The following is an 18,790-nucleotide window of genomic DNA, read 5'->3' on the forward strand; positions in this document are numbered from 1 at the left end:
AGTTCCCTGGTTCCTCCTTCTTGCCCTTTTTGAAGATGGGGGCAATGTTTCCCCTTTTCCAGTCTGTGGGGACTTCACCAGACTGCCAGGACTTTTGAAATATAATAGAGAGGGGTTTAGCAACCTCATCTGCCAGTTCTCTCAGTACCCGTGGGTGTAACCCGTCGGGTCCCATGGACTTGAACACTTTCAGGTTCTTCAGATGATCACGAACCTGATCTGCACTTACAATGGGCAGTTCTTCCTCCCCGTCCCTGGCTTTGACTTTGTCCTCAGGCCTTGCTCGGAGCTGCCACAGACAGAAGCTGGCCGCAAGCACTAGTGCTTGCTCTTCTTATTCAGTTCCTTTTCCTGCGAGGATGAGGGGAGTCAGGCTGGCGAGTGGCTTGGCTAATGTAAAAAACAGATACTGTCAGAGTAAGAAAAAGAAAGGAACCACAGGTAGGACACAGCCCATCATCCCATTAATCTATTTGGCTCAGCTAGATGGGATTTTGGCCCTGCCTGTGCCTCTGGGATTGCTGATTGCTGTCCCAGGGCTTTCCTTGCCCCTTTCAAGAAACTCCTTGGAGAAGGCTCCAAGGAGATCACAGAATCACACAAACATTCACGTTGGAAAAGACCCACAGGATCATCAAGTCCAGCCACCAACCCTGCTCTGCGATGTCCACCCTTAAACCATATCCCCAAGCACCACATCCAAACGACCTTTAAAAACATCCAGGGTTGGTGACTCAACCATCTCCCAGGGCACCACATTCTTCCTTATGGTGGCCTTTCAAGGGAGGGACAGCAGCTATAGTCTGTGGAGGAATTAGGGGATCCTATGTTCTCCTGCCATCCAGAAACAGAAGGAGACCTAAGAGTGGGCGGGGAATGGAGTATGGTCCCTCCCTGCAGAGGCAGGCAAGTCCCCTCCCTATCCCCCTCATCTTTCCCCTTGCCCATACACAACAGGTATGGGACTCTAGAAACAGAGGGCTGGGTGAACAAGCATGGAGATGGAAGGCCATCCATGCAGTCGCCCAGAATGTTTCACGCAGTTGCATTGATTTGGGGTCCATGTGCATCTCGCCACTTCTGGTGCCATCCAGTGAACAGTCCCAACTAGTGATTTCCTCCTACTCTTCTCAGGAGTGATCTGAGCAGAGATGCCAAAATCAGCTGAGAAGAAAAACAAGTATTGTTAGAGTCAGCTAGAAGGATGAAACCAAGCAAAAGCAATGCCCACTACTTACTTGTCTTGAGAACACGTGGTTGAACCTATCCGGAGCAGCAGCCATGAGCTGGTTACTTAGTGCTGTAGCCAGTGAAATACTGAATAGGCCACTTAAAAACAAATCCCTCAAGCTGCATGCAGTGGCTTTCATTCACTTGAAGCTTTGGAATGTCACTCACTCACTCTTGAAGGGACCTACCCAAACCACTCATTACACCTTTCTACATCCTTCTCTGCATGAAGGAGCTACCCTCAGCCTTCACCAGTGGTCAGTGCACAACCACAGGCCTCAGTTTGGGGTACCTGGCAGCCAGTTACCCAAACTGGCAGCCCCACACCACATCCTGGGAATGCTGTTCCTTGCCAAGAACACCTACCCAGTTTGACAGACCCATCCAGTCCAAGGAGGATATTGTCACTCTTGATGTCTCTATGAATGATGTTGTTTGAATGAAGGAAATCCAGAGCTTGCAGGCACTGACAGGTAAAAAAAGAAACATGAGGGTAAGGACTGATGACCTGATTTCATCACACAAGAAAGGAAATGGTTCTAGAAGATTTAATTTCTAGATGAATGTGAGCAGGACCAAAATACTGTGCTGTCAAGAGGCATAGCTTGCTGCTGCTTCTTGCCTAACCAAGGTCTAGCCAATCAGACAACAGATCTTACTTTAAAGCAACAGCAGTCCAAGACTGGGCTAAGGATGAAGAAGGAATTCAGTGAGTATTCCACACTCCACACTATCCTCAGGCAAATGGGATAGTAGAAAGAACAAATGGCATGTTAAAAAGATTTTTGAAACCACATGAAGCTGGATGGTCAGGATGCTTGCAGGACACAGTCAAGCATGTAAATGACCATTGAGGTATAAATGCATGCCCTTAAGCTTACAGCTTTCTGCCCAAAGCCACCAACTTGGTGGGGAGATGCACGAATGGAAACAGGTCCCTGCTCGGGGCATCGGGCAAATCCTCGCCAGGCCTCCCTCCCCTTCCCAATTGCCCTTACACAACAGATCTGGGGCTCTCAAAACAGGCAAATGAAGATGTAGGTGAAGGGGGGGGGTTGCCTAGAGCAAGTTACCAACAGACACAAATTCGGCACAAATTCAATATACCCTTGAGACAAGGTAAGCCAGGGCAACTTTAAAATACAAAGGCAGATCCTGCAGTGCCTATTAGAACATCACAGCAAATAAGGTCTTTGCCTTCATAAAGGCTCTCATACTGGCTTTTGTCATCTTCTATTTTTCACCTCAAGCTGATAACTCACCAGTTGCTATCTCTCAATGAGAGAAAGGTACCATATGATTCACAGAATCATAGAACCATTTGGGCTGGAAAAGACCTCTAAGATCATTGAGTCCTGCCATTCACAAGTCTGGTGCGAAACCATGGCCCTCAGCACCACATCTCTGCATCTTTTAAGTACTTCTAGGGATGGGGATTCAACTACCTCCCTGGGGAGCCTATTCCTGTGTTTGAGAACCCTTTCAGTGACTAAGTGTCTTCCTCATAACACCTGTTCTCCAGCCACCTCACCAGTCTCATCACCCTTCTTGGGACCCACTCCAGCACCTCTGTATCTTTCTTGTAGTGAGGACCCCACATTGGACTACATTACACAAGGTGGAGGCTGAACCCTGGCAGGAGTCAAGTTTGACTCAAACTTTTGCATTGCTTAATTGCTGACAGAGCTGATGTTTTTCAAGTTTAACGTGGTTATAATGCAGGACAGATATTTCACATTTCCTTCAAGGAAGGATCCTGGTACAAAATATCGTTGAACTTTTCCACAGAGCCTGCCATTAGGGTTTCCTCGCAGCAGACATTTCTGTGAGCCTTGTGTGAGCCTTTGTCAGAGGTGAACTTGATGCTGCTGACAGCCCCATGGGCAGGTGTAGCTGTTCTCTGGAAACACATAGCTCAGAGCTGCTCACTCAGCTATGTTTGTAGATTGCTATTTTTTGACAGAAAGCATAAACTTTGACAGACCAAAGCTCCAGCCAGCCACACTGGCACAGGCAGCCGTGGGGGCTGCTCAGGCCCTGCACTATGACCTGGGAACCTGGCTTTTCCTCACAGTTTATGCCGTGGTAGGTGCTTCCCAGCAGCGCCACCATATGGGTGGAGAGCACCCTGCTGGCTTCCAGAATGCTCACAGCCCTGCACTGCCCTTCCGACAGCAGCAAAGGCATCCAGCGCAGGATCTCGCAGGAGGAACCTTTCCTAAGGCGCCAACAGCGCAGGGAGAGCGGGCGCCAACTGCCAGCCCCAAGAGCGGGAAGCGCGAGCGCTTGAGCACCACCGGCTGCGCCTCAGCGCCGGCCGGGACAAAGCTCTCGTACAAGCGCAGGCAGCACCGCGCGGCTGGAAACCGCCCGAGGCATGGCAGCTGGCCCAGGCAGTTAGGGCAGCTGGCACAGGGCAGTTAGGGCACCTGGCACAGGGCAGTTAGGGAAGCTGGCACAGGCAGTTAGGGCAGCTGGCACAGGGCAGTTAGGGCAGCTGGCTCAGGCAGTTAGGGCAGCTGGCACAGGGCAGTAAGGGCAGCTGGCACAGGGCAGTTAGGGCAGCTGGCGCAGGCAGTTAGGGCAGCTGGCACAGGCAGTTAGGGCAGCTGGCGCAGGGCAGTTAGGGCAGCTGGCACAGGGCAGTAAGGGCAGCTGGCACAGGCAGTTAGGGCACCTGGCACAGGGCAGTTAGGGCAGCTGGCACAGGGCAGCTCAACAGGTGCTCCCCGCCCTCCCAGAGGGAAGGGGTGGATTCTACTCCAAAAACTATCTCCAGAAGGGCTGTGAAGACCCAAATGGAGCGTGCATGCAAACCTAAAGCTGTCAGGCTGCAGGGAGTGCCAGAGGGCAGCAGAAACAATACCCGTGTGCAGTGCCCTCATCTGCTGAGCCTGGTGGCAGGGCTGAAAGAGGAGCTGGGAAGGCTAAGGAGTATGGGGGACTGAGAGAGGGAGATAGAGTGAGTGGTAGGGCCACACCCTGAGGTAATGGCAACAGGTGCAAGCTCCACTATAAGCAGAGGACCTGCTACTCTCTTGCCACAGGGCAGAAGTACGGGGCACGAATGGAAACAGGTCCCTGCTCGGGGCATCGGGCAAATCCTCGCCAGGCCTCCCTCCCCTTCCCAATTGCCCTTACACAACAGATCTGGGGCTCTCAAAACAGGCAAATGAAGATGTAGGTGAAGGGGGGGGTTGCCTAGAGCAAGTCAGCCACAGACACATGTTTCTATTAAGGAGAAAGAGTAACTGTCATTGGTGAGTCTCTTCTGAGGGCCCAGTGTGCCATCCAGACCCATTCCACAGGGCAGCCAGCTGCAGACTCTGACAGTTTTGTCTGTCAGAAGGCAGCAGTGGTGTTTGGGTGGAATGCTAGCTATCCTTCCAAGCTGAGGGCTGTGATCAACAAGTCTCTGTGTTTCTTGGCAGTTAGTTTAAAATTCTGCCACCAGCATGTTTGCTTTTCCAGGGAAACAGAGGCAAAGACGAGAAACAGTAAAATAAAAAAGGAGATGGTACAATGAGAGTACATAAGCATGTCACAGCAGAGTTTCACAAGATACTGGCAGACAGTTCGCTGAAGATATCCTTTCCTCTCCATAGTGTAATAGCAACAGAGACACAAAAGCCTCTGCAGATGACGTTGCTCATGTTCCTACCACTTGTTGAGGAGTCCCATCCTGTCCAGGCGATCAGAAACACTCAGAGGATTCCTTACCTCCCTGCAGACAGCTGCTATCTGTCCTTCATCCAGACACATGACACTAATGACATCAGCCAAAGCGCCTCCAGGCATGTATTGTGTCACCAACCAGAGCTGATCACCGACTAGGTAGCTGAAAAGACAATGTCAGAGTAGATAAAGAGGTAATTTTCTGCTAGGGAATCTTTGGCTTGCAGCGTGAACACAGACATGATACTAACATGACTACTTACCTGTCTAAATAGGTCACAATATTGGCATTCTTATTTTCCTTCATGACCAGGATTTCTCCTATTAATTGTTTTATTGGTGTGTCCCTGATTTTCATTTGCTTTAGGGCCACCTGAAATGACATTAAAAACCATGCAGAAGCAATCTGTTACACAAGGTCTGAATGAACATGCAGTGAGCATCTGTGGATGTCACAGCCAAGCTCTGCCAAACTGGCTTATTGTTGGGCACAGGAGCTCAGTGCCCTGCATTACAGCAGTGTACTTCTCTGCTGCCTTGGCTGCTAGTTACAGGATACATGGCCACATGGAGATGTGGTCTACGCTATTTAAAGTCTGCCTCTTGTCTCCTCTGTCTAGTCTTGCTCTTGACATGGCACAGAGGAGACAGACCACCCCTTTGCTCTCTCTCGTTTCTACTTTTCTATAGCAAGATTTTGGGGCAGGGTTTGCATACATCCAAAAATTCTATCTTGGGAAAGGAAATGAATGTTAAGATGCAGAGGAGCAGCCTTTGCAGTAAAGGTCTACTGGCAACCTGAAAGCTCCATCCCCACTTCACACCCATGGGGAATGCTGAAGACCTGCAGAATCTGCTGGACTGTTGACTCTTACCTCTCGCCCTGTGGCATACTCAAGTGCGCGATAAACTCTTCCTGATGCCCTAGAAACAAAGCAGCAGCAATGAGAAGAGGTTTAGTCCCCCTGAGTGAAAGCAAGCCCAGGCTGGAGATCGATGTCTGCTGCCTGTAGTGCTTCTAAACCAGCTTTGTATATCCACTCCCTCAGCCAGCAGTACACAGTGCAGCACCCAACCAGCCCTGCTTTGCAGGGTATTCAAAATCTATTTCCAACATAAAGAAAAAGGGCCAGGGCAGCAGTCCAGTTCCTCCTGATCATCCTCTTTGATTACCTTTGTGATTATTTTTCTGGAGGATCTTTCCCCATTACTCAAAATTGACTTGCAGCATCACAGTTACAAGCCGGTTATGGCAGCTCTTGTGTGTTTCTGTGTAAGCAACTGTGATGGGACTTACCCTTCACCAATTTTGCCAGTAAATGAAATCCATAGAAATCTCATCAAGAAAATGCAAACTATACTTCAACAGTCACTGCTGCTGCTGTGCCCAAGTGATAGTAAAGCAGCTATTTTTTTGAGGGGGGTTGGGTTTTGGTGGGGTTTCTTGTTGTTGTTTTCTAAATAACTTACATGCATTGATCCTTTCAGGTGCTGAAAAAGTTTCCCCCCAGGAAAGCTTCCCCCCAATCCCCTTTCTCCATGGCAGTTGTGTTCTGACATAGCACAGGAACAGCTCCCAAGGTCGGGAGCACACACCCCAGGTTTGGAATTTTGCATTTCCTCACTGGAGTAACGGCTGCTTTAGTGAGCACTCAGTGTCAGGTTAGACAGTCATTATGGTATTCAGAAAAAAAGATGCTTCCCCTCTAGAGAAGAGCACTGTTAGTAAACTCTGGAGATGACAGCATGGTTTGTGGAAGGAGCTCGGATGAACTCACCCCATTTGCATTGGGGACGTTGTTGGGCTGGCTGAGCCAGCAAACTGAGAAACTGACAGGCTCCACTGCCACAGAGCTGGTGGTTCCACATGTAGGGAACTGCACCACTGCAAATTAAATTTCCATAAGAACCAACACATTTTTAAGGCACACCAAAAGAGGACATCGGTACAGAAGCCAGGTTTGCTGCTGTATCAGTGAGCTCTCTACTGACTTGCTAACAGCTCTGTCATTGCCCAGGGCCTGTCATCTAGCAGAAGATTGAGAGCATGTGCGAAATCGCAAAGAAAGCAAGCTGCATTGAGAAATGCGGCTGCCATGTTTGCCGTACCACACAGCAATTTTCCAGACTCTACAGTCAGGGGAAAAGTGCCGAAATCCGGATGCTCTTCCGGGAAAGAGCCGGCGTCCGAGACTGCTCTGTACTCACAGACTGCTCTGAACACCAGTGGAGCCTGCTTAGAACACTGAGGCCTTATATAGTGGTAGCGTGACTGTTACATCGCAGTAGCAGCAAAGGAATGAGAAGAGGTTTTTGATCATGGGGAGGTTTATATAGCACCAGGCTGGCTGCCAACAGATGGACTCCAGCTATCTGAAAGGGGAAAATAGATTCTCACCCATGAGTTGGCAGGGCTCATCAAGAGGACTTTAAACTAGGTTCAAAGGGGAAAGGATCAGTGGGATGAGGTCAACTGTATGAAGTTGAACAAGGCCAGGTGCCACATTCTGCACTTGGATCAAAAAAACACCATGACCACTACAGGCATAAGCCAGAGTAGCTGGAATCTCCCCAGGGCTACCTTGGTTGCATTACCCCATGTCTTTTCGTGGGGCTGCTTGGAAAAAGCAAGTCTCCACGTTCTCTGTCGCCAGCCTATAACTGCTTATAGTCACCCTTTAACTACTGAACCACGGTGCTAAGGCCTCCCCTAGACAACCTCTTCTCAATGCTGATCAATACCTGGTCTCCCAGGGTTTCCCCATATGGCAGCTCCTCAGTTCTTGGATCATCACCAGGACTGTGACTGCTGGTTTCTTCATCCCTCCATCTGCCTTGCAGCACAATAGTTGAGGGGTTTTGTCTCAGTCCTGGTCTGAGCTGCCACGGACGAAAGTTGGCCGCAAGCACTACCGCTTGCTCCTCGTATTCAATTCCTTTGCTGCGATGATGAGGGGAGTCAAGCTGGAGAGTGGCTTGGCTAATTGTATAAATGGATGCTGTCAGAGGAAGAAAAAGAAAGGAAGCATTACTTCCCAAACCCAGTTACTTACAAGCTTACGCAGTGTTCCTCTAATTACTAGGACATGCACAAACCGGCCAAGGGGACCGTCTGCACCTGCACGTTCATGTCTGGTACCTTGCTACCATAGGTAGGACACAGCCCATCATCCCATTAATCCATTTCTCACGGTGGGCTCAGCTAGATGGGATTTTGGCCCTGCCTGTGCTTTCCTTGCTCCTTTCAGGAAACTCAAAACACTTACTTAGGTCCCTGTTTTCTAGAGACATGGGCTATTGTAGGCATCAGAAAAGCTGAGGGGTATCAGCCATTCCTCAGGGAACCCCAATACCTCCGGAAGTGTTATCCCAGTAGCATCTAGGCCCTTGTGCTGGTCTGAAGACCACTGAGGGACATGTCTCCAGCACCAAGACGGGAGCAGGGAGACAGGTTACAGATATGATGGACTCAGATCTGGGTTGCAATGAAAGTAGCACCTGCCTGGTATTGCACACAAATGATTTTGCCCCCAGGTAAAACTGCCTATACTGCCAACATACAAAAGAGCCACAAAAAAATGAGAGGGCAGGAGCACCTCTTCTGTGAAGGAAGGCTGAGAGCTAGGCTTGTTTAGCTTGGAGAAGGCTCCAAGGAGATCACAGAATCACAGAAACATTCACGTTGGAAAAGACCCTCGGGACCATCAAGTCCAGCCAATAACCCTATTCTGCAAAGTTCACCCTTAAACCATATCCCCAAGCGCCACATCCAAACGACCTTTAAACACATCCAGGGTTGGTGACTCAACCACCTCCCCAGGCAGCACATTCTTCCTTATGGTGGCCTTCTAATACTTAAAAGTGCTGTAAGAATGATGGGGAGGAGCTTTTTAGCAACCTATGTTGAGAGAGAACAAGGGATGATGACTTTAAAATAAAAGAGGGAAAATTTAGACTAAATGAGGGAGAAAATCTTTATGCTGAGGGTGGTGAAATACTGGCACAGGTTGCCCAAGGAAGTGGTAAATGCCCCATCTCTGGACACAGTCCAGGTCAGGTTGGAAAGGGCCCTCAGCCACCGGTTGTACTTGAAGGTGTGCCTGCTTTCTGCAAGGGAGAGTGGACTAGATGACCTTTAAAGGTCTCTTCCAACCCAAACCGGTCTGTGATTCTACTTTTCATTTGAAAAGCACCATGACTAGAGAGCACTAAGTGGGGGAGGGGGGTGTGTGTGTGTCTGTAGATGCCTTCAAGTTTAGCTGATGAGAAAGCCATCCATAGTGTAGCTGTTTCACTTGCAGCTGCTTTGCGCTTTACCTGCAGAAGCTCGTTGGCAGACCATCTCCTGTTCTCATCCACCTCCAGGCAGCAGTTCAGAAAGTCACACAACAGTGGGGACTGCTTCCTGGGCTTCTGCAGCTTTGGTACTCTGTTTTGGGCTATCCATTTTAATACCTATAGAGAAAGGAAACATGAGACTCTACCTGTTTCTTTCATTTCCACAAGTGCTCATAATAGACCTCTCTGATTTTTATGGTCCAGTCTCCAGTAGCCATTTCTTCCCTGGCAGAGAGTTAGAGATGATGTTTCTCTACCAACAAATAACCCTTCTAATGAAGCTGCAGCTATTCCAACATCAAAATGACATTGCCATGACAGGTGATTGCATTGGATCGCTTAGTTATGAACTATACCAGCAAAAGCACATTTTATGTTCATAAGAGTAGTCCATTTTTTTTCTCTGTTCTGCATAACAATGGTAACCAACCTCATAAACTAATCTGATTATCTTATTCCTTGGACAAAGAAATAGAACCACTTGGAACCTCATTTTTAACACAGACATGTAAGCTTCACACACAAATATATTACTGAGAAAAGGCATAACTGGGCAGACAGCAGCCACCTGCAACTGTGCCTTTCAGCAGTCTCCAAATTCCAGGTCACCTTCACTTATGTGGTGAAAGAAAAAATTGCAGTGGTCCAATCAGAACAATGAGTAACTAATTCCATCCCTGGGGAATGGAAGTAGCAAGCAAGCAATTGCCTGTAGAGATCTTGCCGAGGTTGCAACCTGGCCAAAGGCTGCTGTTAGGAAAACTGTGGGCACCAAGACACAGCAGACATGAAAACATGTAAGCAGACCAGGGCTCTGGCTGCAGAGAGTGCCAGAAGTGGGCACTTGCAGTGGAGGGTGGAGGAGAGAACACCTGTGTTAGATGTGAACACTCGGATGATCTGCTCAGCATGGTGGCTGAACAGAAGGAGGAGGTGGCAAGACTAAGGACTATGAGGCAATGTGAAAGGGAGATAGACTCAGAGAGCCAGGCTCTGCCATCCCTGAGGGAGGGGCAGCAGGTACAGACTGCACAGGAAGCAGGGGATCCCATGTTCTCCTGCCACCCAGAAAAAGGAGACCTAAGAGAAGGGGGAGAATGGAGGCTGGTCCCTCCCTGGGGAGGCAGGCGAGTCCCCGCCCAATCTCCCTCATCTTTCCACTTGCCCATACTCAACAGGTATGGGACTCTAGAAACAGAGGGCTGGGTGAACAAGCATGGAGATGGAAGGCCATCCATGCAGTTACACAGAACATATCAGCCAGTCCCACAACTTAGGACTAGTGCTATCAAGAAAGAAAGGTGATACGAGCAGGGGAATCCCTTCTCAGGGGAGACCTTTGGAGAACTAGTTCACACTGATGTGACTTCAGATTTTGGCTCATGGGAGACAAAACACGCTACAGATTAGAAGGAGAGTGGTATCTATCTATTTGCCACTTACCCTGTGAGGACTTTCATCAACGTAAGGAGGTTCTCCTTCCACCATTTCGATTACTGTGATGCCAAGTGACCAGATGTCCACCTTAGGACCATAGAATTGTCGTCTCGCCACTTCTGGTGCCATCCAGTGAACAGTCCCAACTAGTGATTTCCTCCTACTCTTCTCAGGAGTGATCTGAGCAGAGATGCCAAAATCAGCTGAGAAGAAAAACAAGTATTGTTAGAGTCAGCTAGAAGGATGAAACCAAGCAAAAGCAATGCCCACTACTTACTTGGCCTGAGAACACGTGGTTGAACCTATCCGGAGCAGCAGCCATGAGCTGGTTACTTAGTGCTGTAGCCAGTGAAATACTGAATAGGCCACTTAAAAACAAATCCCTCAAGCTGCATGCAGTGGCTTTCATTCACTTGAAGCTTTAGAATGTCACTCACTCACTCTTGAAGGGACCTACCCAAACCACTCATTACACCTTTCTACATCCTTCGCTGCATGAAGGAGCTACCCTCAGCCTTCACCAGTGGTCAGTGCACAACCACAGGCCTCAGTTTGGGGTATCTGGCAGCCAGTTGCCCAAACTGGCAGCCCCACACCACATCCTGGGAATGCTGTTCCTTGCCAAGAACACCTACCCAGTTTGACAGACCCATCCAGTCCAAGGAGGATATTGTCACTCTTGATGTCTCTATGAATGATGTTGTTTGAATGAAGGAAATCCAGAGCTTGCAGGCACTGACAGGTAAAAAAAGAAACATGAGGGTAAGGACTGATGACCTGATTTCATCACACAAGAAAGGAAATGGTTCTAGAAGATTTAATTTCTAGATGAATGTGAGCAGGACCAAAATACTTTGCTGTCAAGAGGCATAGCTTGCTGCTGCTTCTTGCCTAACCAAGGTCTAGCCAATCAGACAACAGATCTTACTTTAAAGCAACAGCAGTCCAAGACTGGGCTAAGGATGAAGAAGGAATTCAGTGAGTATTCCACACTCCACACTATCCTGAGGCAAATGGGATAGTAGAAAGAACAAATAGCATGTTAAAAAGATTTTTGAAACCACATGAAGCTGGATGGTCAGGATGCTTGCAGGACACAGTCAAGCATGTAAATGACCATTGAGGTATAAATGCATGCCCTTAAGCTTACAGCTTTCTGCCCAAAGCCACCAACTTGGTGGGGAGATGCACGAATGGAAACAGGTCCCTGCTCGGGGCATCGGGCAAATCCTCGCCAGGCCTCCCTCCCCTTCCCAATTGCCCTTACACAACAGATCTGGGGCTCTCAAAACAGGCAAATGAAGATGTAGGTGAAGGGGGGGGGGTTGCCTAGAGCAAGTCAGCCACAGACACATATTTCTTTTAAGGAGAAAGAGTAACTGTCATTGGTGAGTCTCTTCTGAGGGCCCAGTGTGCCATCCAGACCCATTCCACAGGGCAGCCAGCTGCAGACTCTGACAGTTTTGTCTGTCAGAAGGCAGCAGTGGTGTTTGGGTGGAATGCTAGCTATCCTTCCAAGCTGAGGGCTGTGATCAACAAGTCTCTGTGTTTCTTGGCAGTTAGTTTAAAATTCTGCCACCAGCATGTTTGCTTTTCCAGGGAAACAGAGGCAAAGACGAGAAACAGTAAAAGTAAAATAAAAAAGGAGATGGTACAATGAGAGTACATAAGCATGTCACAGCAGAGTTTCACAAGATACTGGCAGACAGTTCGCTGTAGATATCCTTTCCTCTCCATAGTGTAATAGCAACAGAGACACAAAAGCCTCTGCAGATGACGTTGCTCATGTTCCTACCACTTGTTGAGGAGTCCCATCCTGTCCAGGTGATCAGAAACACTCAGAGGATTCCTTACCTCCCTGCAGACAGCTGCTATCTGTCCTTCATCCAGACACATGACACTAATGACATCACCCAAAGCGCCTCCAGGCATGTATTGTGTCACCAACCAGAGCTGATCACCGACTAGGTAGCTGAAAAGACAATGTCAGAGTAGATAGAGAGGTAATTTTCTGCTAGGGAATCTTTGGCTTGCAGCGTGAACACAGACATGATACTAACATGACTACTTACCTGTCTAAATAGGTCACAATATTGGCATTCTTATTTTCCTTCATGACCAGGATTTCTCCTATTAATTGTTTTATTGGTGTGTCCCTGATTTTCATTTGCTTTAGGGCCACCTGAAATGACATTAAAAACCATGCAGAAGCAATCTGTTACACAAGGTCTGAATGAACATGCAGTGAGCATCTGTGGATGTCACAGCCAAGCTCTGCCAAACTGGCTTATTGTTAGGCACAGGAGCTCAGTGCCCTGCATTACAGCAGTGTACTTCTCTGCTGCCTTGGCTGCTAGTTACAGGATACATGGCCACATGGAGATGTGGTCTATGCTATTTAAAGTCTGCCTCTTGTCTCCTCTGTCTAGTCTTGCTCTTGACATGGCACAGAGGAGACAGACCACCCCTTTGCTCTCTCTCGTTTCTACTTTTCTATAGCAAGATTTTGGGGCAGGGTTTGCATACATCCAAAAATTCTATCTTGGGAAAGGAAATGAATGTTAAGATGCAGAGGAGCAGCCTTTGCAGTAAAGGTCTACTGGCAACCTGAAAGCTCCATCCCCAGTTCACACCCATGGGGAATGCTGAAGACCTGCAGAATCTGCTGGACTGTTGACTCTTACCTCTCGCCCTGTGGCATACTCAAGTGCGCGATAAACTCTTCCTGATGCCCTAGAAACAAAGCAGCAGCAATGAGAAGAGGTTTAGTCCCCCTGAGTGAAAGCAAGCCCAGGCTGGAGATCGATGTCTGCTGCCTGTAGTGCTTCTAAACCAGCTTTGTATATCCACTCCCTCAGCCAGCAGTACACAGTGCAGCACCCAACCAGCCCTGCTTTGCAGGGTATTCAAAATCTATTTCCAACATAAAGAAAAAGGGCCAGGGCAGCAGTCCAGTTCCTCCTGATCATCCTCTTTGATTACCTTTGTGATTATTTTTCTGGAGGATCTTTCCCCATTACTCAAAATTGACTTGCAGCATCACAGTTACGAGCTGGTTATGGCAGCTCTTGTGTGCTTCTATGTAAGCAACTGTGATGGGACTTACCCTTCACCAATTTCTTGCAGTTGCCTGTATTTCCTGGTAGGATCTCCCTTGCTCACAAGACTCCCTGAAAGAAACCAAAGTAAAGATGCTTCACTTCAAAACGGAGAAGATCACATCACAGTCTTCTGTTCAACCAGAATCAATCACTGGTTTTGCCTTTGGTATATGTAGAGGGAAGCTCAGGGAAATCCAGCCCAGTCACAGCTGCCCTCAGAGGCAGAAGGGATACCCAGAGTGTTCCTTACTGTCTCCAAGTACAATGTCAGTTTCTCCAGAGAGGATGAACGTTTGATACACGTAGTCTTGAGACATGCAGACCATGCACTGCTTGGTCAGACACCACACACAGAATACGTACTCAGTTGCTCTAGGAGGAGGCGTGCCTTTCGTCTCATCATGGATTTCTTCTGCCTGTCTGACTTGCTGCATGAAGTCTTTCTTGTTGAGTCTTGAGGCTGAGGAGTGATGGCTTTAGCTGCTGCTCCTGCTGCTGCAGCAGCAGGTTTGATTGATGTCTGTGACAAGAAATTGATCTGGGTCAGAAAGTTGGTTTGTAGAGATGCCCCAGAAGTGACATTTCAAATGCAAACCCTTAGGAAGGTGCTGTTTGTTATATCCAGAGCTCTTAAAATGTTTAGGTTTGGTGTTTACTTCTCAAACTGAACAGGTGAAAATTAAAGGCTAGTTTTACACACATCCATGGCTGGTTTCACGTTCAGTTTTCACTGATTTTCTGAAGGATAACGGAAACCATGAATGTACCTAGTAGCAAGGACACCGAAATAGATCTGTCCTGGAATCCACAGCCTTGTTGCTACATAAAGTGTCTGAACAGAAGTAGGGAGCATCTCTCCTTTCTGATCAGACTGTTGAACTGACTTTCTCATCAGTATTGCCGGCTTGAGGAACTGCATTCCAGTCCTTCAGAGACCTTCCTTTGCTCTACAATGCAGAGCTGCGTAGGATTCTTCACACCAATCTTCAGCCATCTAAAAGTTATGGGTGTGATCTCAGCTGTCCATTTAGCTACTTAGAGAGGCAGTGGAGAGGGACAGGTTGGGACAGGTACCTCCAGGGGACACATACTTCCATGGATCCTGCAAGGTTGTGGTCTGCTACCGACAACCGCTCTCTCCCTGATGGCAAAGAGCCTACACAGATACTTTGGACACCAGCAACATTCAAAGACACCACCATCACAGCTGATACTGTGCTTAATTCACAGTCCCAGTCAGAACCACAGGGTGGGAACCCAAGGGAAGCAGTTAATGGGCTGTTTAGCTGGCCTTCACATCTGTGCAGGAACACAGGGGTGATAAATGATAGGACCTGTTGTGCCTCAGAACTGTGGGAGAAAGGATGGGAGCGTGGGGATAAGGAAATGCTATATCGCTGAAACCAATGGGAGAGCAGTTGGGGGGAAACCGCTAGAATGAGAGTGTAAACAGTGGGGTCAAGGACTGGAAGGTGGTGGGAAAGTGAAGAAAAATGGGTATAAACATCTCAATAAATAGCTTTCTATTCAGCAGGTTGGGGTCATCTGGCCCACCTAGGGCACTGGCCACCTCTCCACAACTGGGCTACCAGCTTGTGTTTCAGCTCACTGTGATCGAGCCCACTGTATTGCATGATAGTCACAAACAAAAATGCACCACAGCAAACTCATGACTAAGTGTGAGAGGTCAGTGCAGATTTTGCTTGTGTCAGTGGCTTGGCTGAAGCACTATTATGTCAGGGTAGGACTCTGGCGACAACTCCAGGTGTTGCCAGATCTGAATTACACCAGCTGTAGCTGGTGTAGCTGACCAAAGCTGGGACTTACTGCTTTTGCATCTTTGGGCCGACTTCCCATAACAGATGAAGGGTCATTATTCTCTCTCTCATTATCCTCTTCCTCATCATCCTCTTCATCATCATCATCCTCTTCATCATCATCATCCTCTTCATCATCATCATCATCATCCCCCTCCTCATCCTCTCCACTTTCTTCATCAGAAACAGAGGAAGATCGTTGGGATTCTGATGTCGTTCCTGATGCTGTTTCTGACGTTGTTCCTGATGATGTTCCTGCTGCTGTTTCCGGTGCTGTTTCCCATGTTGTTCCTGGTACTGATTCTGTAGCCGTTTTAAATGATGTGTCTGATGATGTTTCGGATGATGCTTCAGATGATGTTTTGGATGATGTTTCGGATGATGTCTCAGATGATGCTTCAGATGATGTTTCGGATGACCTTTTGGATGACGTTTCTGATGATGTTTCTGTAGGGCTCTGTGGACAGACAGGAGCATGAAAAATGGTCACCACTCTGGCACTTGGGAGGTTGGTAATCAGTCTGCTTAGACATGAGAAATCAGCCTAGCCGTGCCTGTAGTCCTACAGGTCTCTAGGTTACACTTGGCACCTATGTCACAGTAGTCTTCATCCAAGTGCTGTCTGACCAGAGTTACACCAGCTACAGTGCTGACCAAACCTGGCACTTACTGATTGGGTATCTTCAGGCTGTTGCACAGCTGGAATTTCATTGGCCTCTTCCTCATTTTCTTGATCTCCATCTGCTTCTTCAGAAACAGAGGGACCTTGTATGCATTCTGGTGCTGGTTGTGCATTCTGTGGACAGACAGGAGCATGAAAAATGGTCACCATTCTGGCACTTGGGAGGTTGGTAATCACTCTGCGTAGACATGAGAAATCAGCCTAGCCGTGCCTGTAGTCCTACAGGTCTCTAGGTTACACTTGGCACATATGTCATAGTAGTCTTCATCCAAGTGCTGTCTGGCCAGAGTTACACCAGCTACAGTGCTGACCAAACATGGGACTTACTGATTGGGTATCTTCAGGCTGTTGCACAGCTGGAATTGCATTGGCCTCTTCCTCATTTTCTTGATCTCCATCTGCTTCTTCAGAAACAGAGGGACCTTGCATGCATTCTGGTGCTGGTTGTGCATTCTGTGGACAGACAGGAGCATGAGTGATGGTCACCATTCTAGCACTTGGGAGTTTTGGTAATTACACACAACTTCAGTCTGCTTAGACATCAGAAACCAGCCTAGATATGCCTGTAGCCCTACAGGCCCCTTTCCTCAGCACAGTGCAACAGAAAGGGAGCTCCGTGTAGTGTGGTTAATTCATCTTGGTGGCTTTCATTTCTGCTCCAAACAGCTAAATCATTCCTATGCTTGATCAAAGCCTCATTTCACAAAATGCAGTGTTTGAATAGATCACAGGAAGTCCCTGTGAACCCCAGGGAAATCCAGAGCACCACCAGTGCCTGTGCTCCAGGCAGTGGTCTGTGCTCCAGACCAATGGTCTCCAGGACCACTCCGAGGAGGGTCCCACCTGCTCCTTCCAGCCAAGCCGGCCTCGAAGCCGGTTGCTGCAGGGCCGACCCCGTCCAGGCATCAGCCCTAGCGGCGCTGCCAGGCCGGCCCCGCAGGACTGCTCCCTGCCCTCTGGAGGGAGCCTACGTTCTGCCCCCTCTGCGCCGCCACTGGAAGGACAAGGTTGCTCGCCAGCCGCTCTGCCGCAGCCTAGCGACTGACCTTGCTACAGACAAAGGACGCCGCGTACCTTCCATGTGCTTTCCACTCACTAACAATCAGTTGAAAGCACCCGCGCGTAGCAGCGTAGCATTTCCAGGTCAAGCCTCTGACACATTGTGCTACCCTCTGTATATAGTTAAGCAGCCGCCAGAGTCCAGTGGAGTTGCCGCCTGGTGGACAAGCGGCAGAATTGCACCCTTCGTTCCATTAATAGAAATTAGTTCTGGAAATATTCTAGTTGGGTCCAAACTGTAAATACTAAACTACTTATGGGATGTATTTCACAATCGTGCACTAGCTTCTCTATATGAAATAATGATTATTTGGTTATTGATAATTTTAATTATAATATATTTATATAATTCCTATTTCATGTTCCTAAATTAATAACCTCCTCATCACACATCCATATGGTCCAGCATGAATATGAGTGAGGGACAATCCACAGGAAACAGGAAGATCTCATCTTCATGCCTGTGTTTTACTGTGTTGACTGTATCACTGCCCTACTCCACCTGGACCTGAGCACACTGTCCTATGCCTCAAAACAGAGCATTGTAGTTCCTTGGACACTCAGTTCTGATTGATAGTCAACTTCTAAGGAGGCTACTAGTCTGTCCAAAGTAGGCAAAGGTATATCAGACATTCTGAACACAAGCTGATAGCATGCTCCACTGTTCTTGAATGCTCTGAAAGTAAAATGTCATTTCCACACTCACTGAACGCTGGCGTCCTCTGAACACACGGGTGATTTTACCTGCAAAGTGAAAGGTAGAATTAACCATATGTTGCAACAAAGACACCTGGGGTGGGGAATCCCCCAGAACAAATAGATGGCATCTTTCTTTACAACATCTCTCCAGTAGCAACCATTGTTTTACACGGCAAGCAACATAACAGGGCAATATTATACTAGAGGATTATTTTGCTACAGTTCCCTGTGTCTTTTTCTGCCCAATTTTGCCAGTAAATGAAATCCATAGAAATCTCATCAAGAAAATGCAAACTGTTCTTCAACAGTCACTGCTGCTGCTGTGCCCAAGTGATAGTAAAGCAGCTATTTTTTTGAGGGGGGTTGGGTTTTGGTGGGGTTTCTTGTTGTTGTTTTCTAAATAACTTACATGCATTGATCCTTTCAGGTGCTGAAAAAGTTTCCCCCCAAGAAAGCTTCCCCCCAATCCCCTTTCTCCATGGCAGTTGTGTTCTGACATAGCACAGGAACAGCTCCCAAGGTCGGGAGCTCACACCCCAGGTTTGGAATTTTGCACTTCCTCACTGGAGTAACGGCTGCTTTAGTGAGCACTCAGTGTCAGGTTAGACAGTCATTATGGTATTCAGAAAAAAAGATGCTTCCCCTCTAGAGAAGAGCACTGTTAGTAAACTCTGGAGATGACAGCATGGTTTGTGGAAGGAGCTCGGATGAACTCACCCCATTTGCATTGGGGACGTTGTTGGGCTGGCTGA

The 18,790-nt window shown here is 48.1% G+C and overlaps 2 protein-coding genes across 2 annotated transcripts; both read right to left on the minus strand.

Moving 5' to 3' along the window:
• Positions 1-235: 235 nt before the first annotated feature.
• LOC137447978 (serine/threonine-protein kinase PAK 3-like) lies at positions 236-7,807 on the minus strand. The gene is made up of 6 exons (XM_068152017.1): positions 7,648-7,807; positions 5,781-5,829; positions 5,169-5,278; positions 4,951-5,068; positions 1,597-1,696; positions 236-1,164 (listed from the first exon to the last, which is right to left on the minus strand). Exons 1-6 carry the CDS (start codon positions 7,725-7,727, stop codon positions 968-970), a joined length of 654 nt encoding a protein of 217 aa, XP_068008118.1. The 5' UTR covers positions 7,728-7,807; the 3' UTR covers positions 236-967.
• Positions 7,723-17,525, minus strand: LOC137447974 (serine/threonine-protein kinase PAK 3-like). Its single transcript, XM_068152012.1, has 13 exons — positions 17,327-17,525; positions 16,608-16,733; positions 16,269-16,394; positions 15,609-16,055; positions 14,145-14,301; positions 13,787-13,850; positions 13,365-13,413; positions 12,753-12,862; positions 12,535-12,652; positions 11,316-11,415; positions 10,687-10,883; positions 9,223-9,360; positions 7,723-7,904 (listed from the first exon to the last, which is right to left on the minus strand). Exons 2-13 carry the CDS (start codon positions 16,707-16,709, stop codon positions 7,815-7,817), a joined length of 1,698 nt encoding a protein of 565 aa, XP_068008113.1. The 5' UTR covers positions 16,710-16,733; positions 17,327-17,525; the 3' UTR covers positions 7,723-7,814.
• Between the last annotated feature and the right edge of the window lie 1,265 nt (positions 17,526-18,790).

The sequence above is a fragment of the Melanerpes formicivorus genome, unplaced genomic scaffold (assembly GCF_026170545.1).
Source record: "Melanerpes formicivorus ecotype bairdi unplaced genomic scaffold, bMelFor1.0.p_v2 SCAF_22, whole genome shotgun sequence".
Taxonomy (NCBI): Eukaryota; Metazoa; Chordata; class Aves; order Piciformes; family Picidae; genus Melanerpes; species Melanerpes formicivorus.

What these genes read in the sequence shown, in the direction of transcription:
- LOC137447978 (XM_068152017.1), bottom strand. Translation starts at nt 7,727, where the DNA reads ATGAAGAAACCAGCAGTCACAGTCCTGGTGATGATCCAAGAACTGAGG. An exon ending in ATTGTGACCTATTTAGACAG is followed by an intron (nt 5,069 to 5,168) that starts GTAAGTAGTCAT and finishes TTGTCTTTTCAG; the next exon opens with CTACCTAGTCGGTGATCAGC. An exon ending in GGATGGGTCTGTCAAACTGG is followed by an intron (nt 1,165 to 1,596) that starts GTAGGTGTTCTT and finishes TTTTCTTCTCAG; the next exon opens with CTGATTTTGGCATCTCTGCT.
- LOC137447974 (XM_068152012.1), bottom strand. Translation starts at nt 16,709, where the DNA reads ATGCAAGGTCCCTCTGTTTCTGAAGAAGCAGATGGAGATCAAGAAAAT. An exon ending in ATTGTGACCTATTTAGACAG is followed by an intron (nt 12,653 to 12,752) that starts GTAAGTAGTCAT and finishes TTGTCTTTTCAG; the next exon opens with CTACCTAGTCGGTGATCAGC. An exon ending in CTGCCAACGAGCTTCTGCAG is followed by an intron (nt 7,905 to 9,222) that starts GTAAAGCGCAAA and finishes TTCCTCTGACAG; the next exon opens with CATCCATTTATACAATTAGC.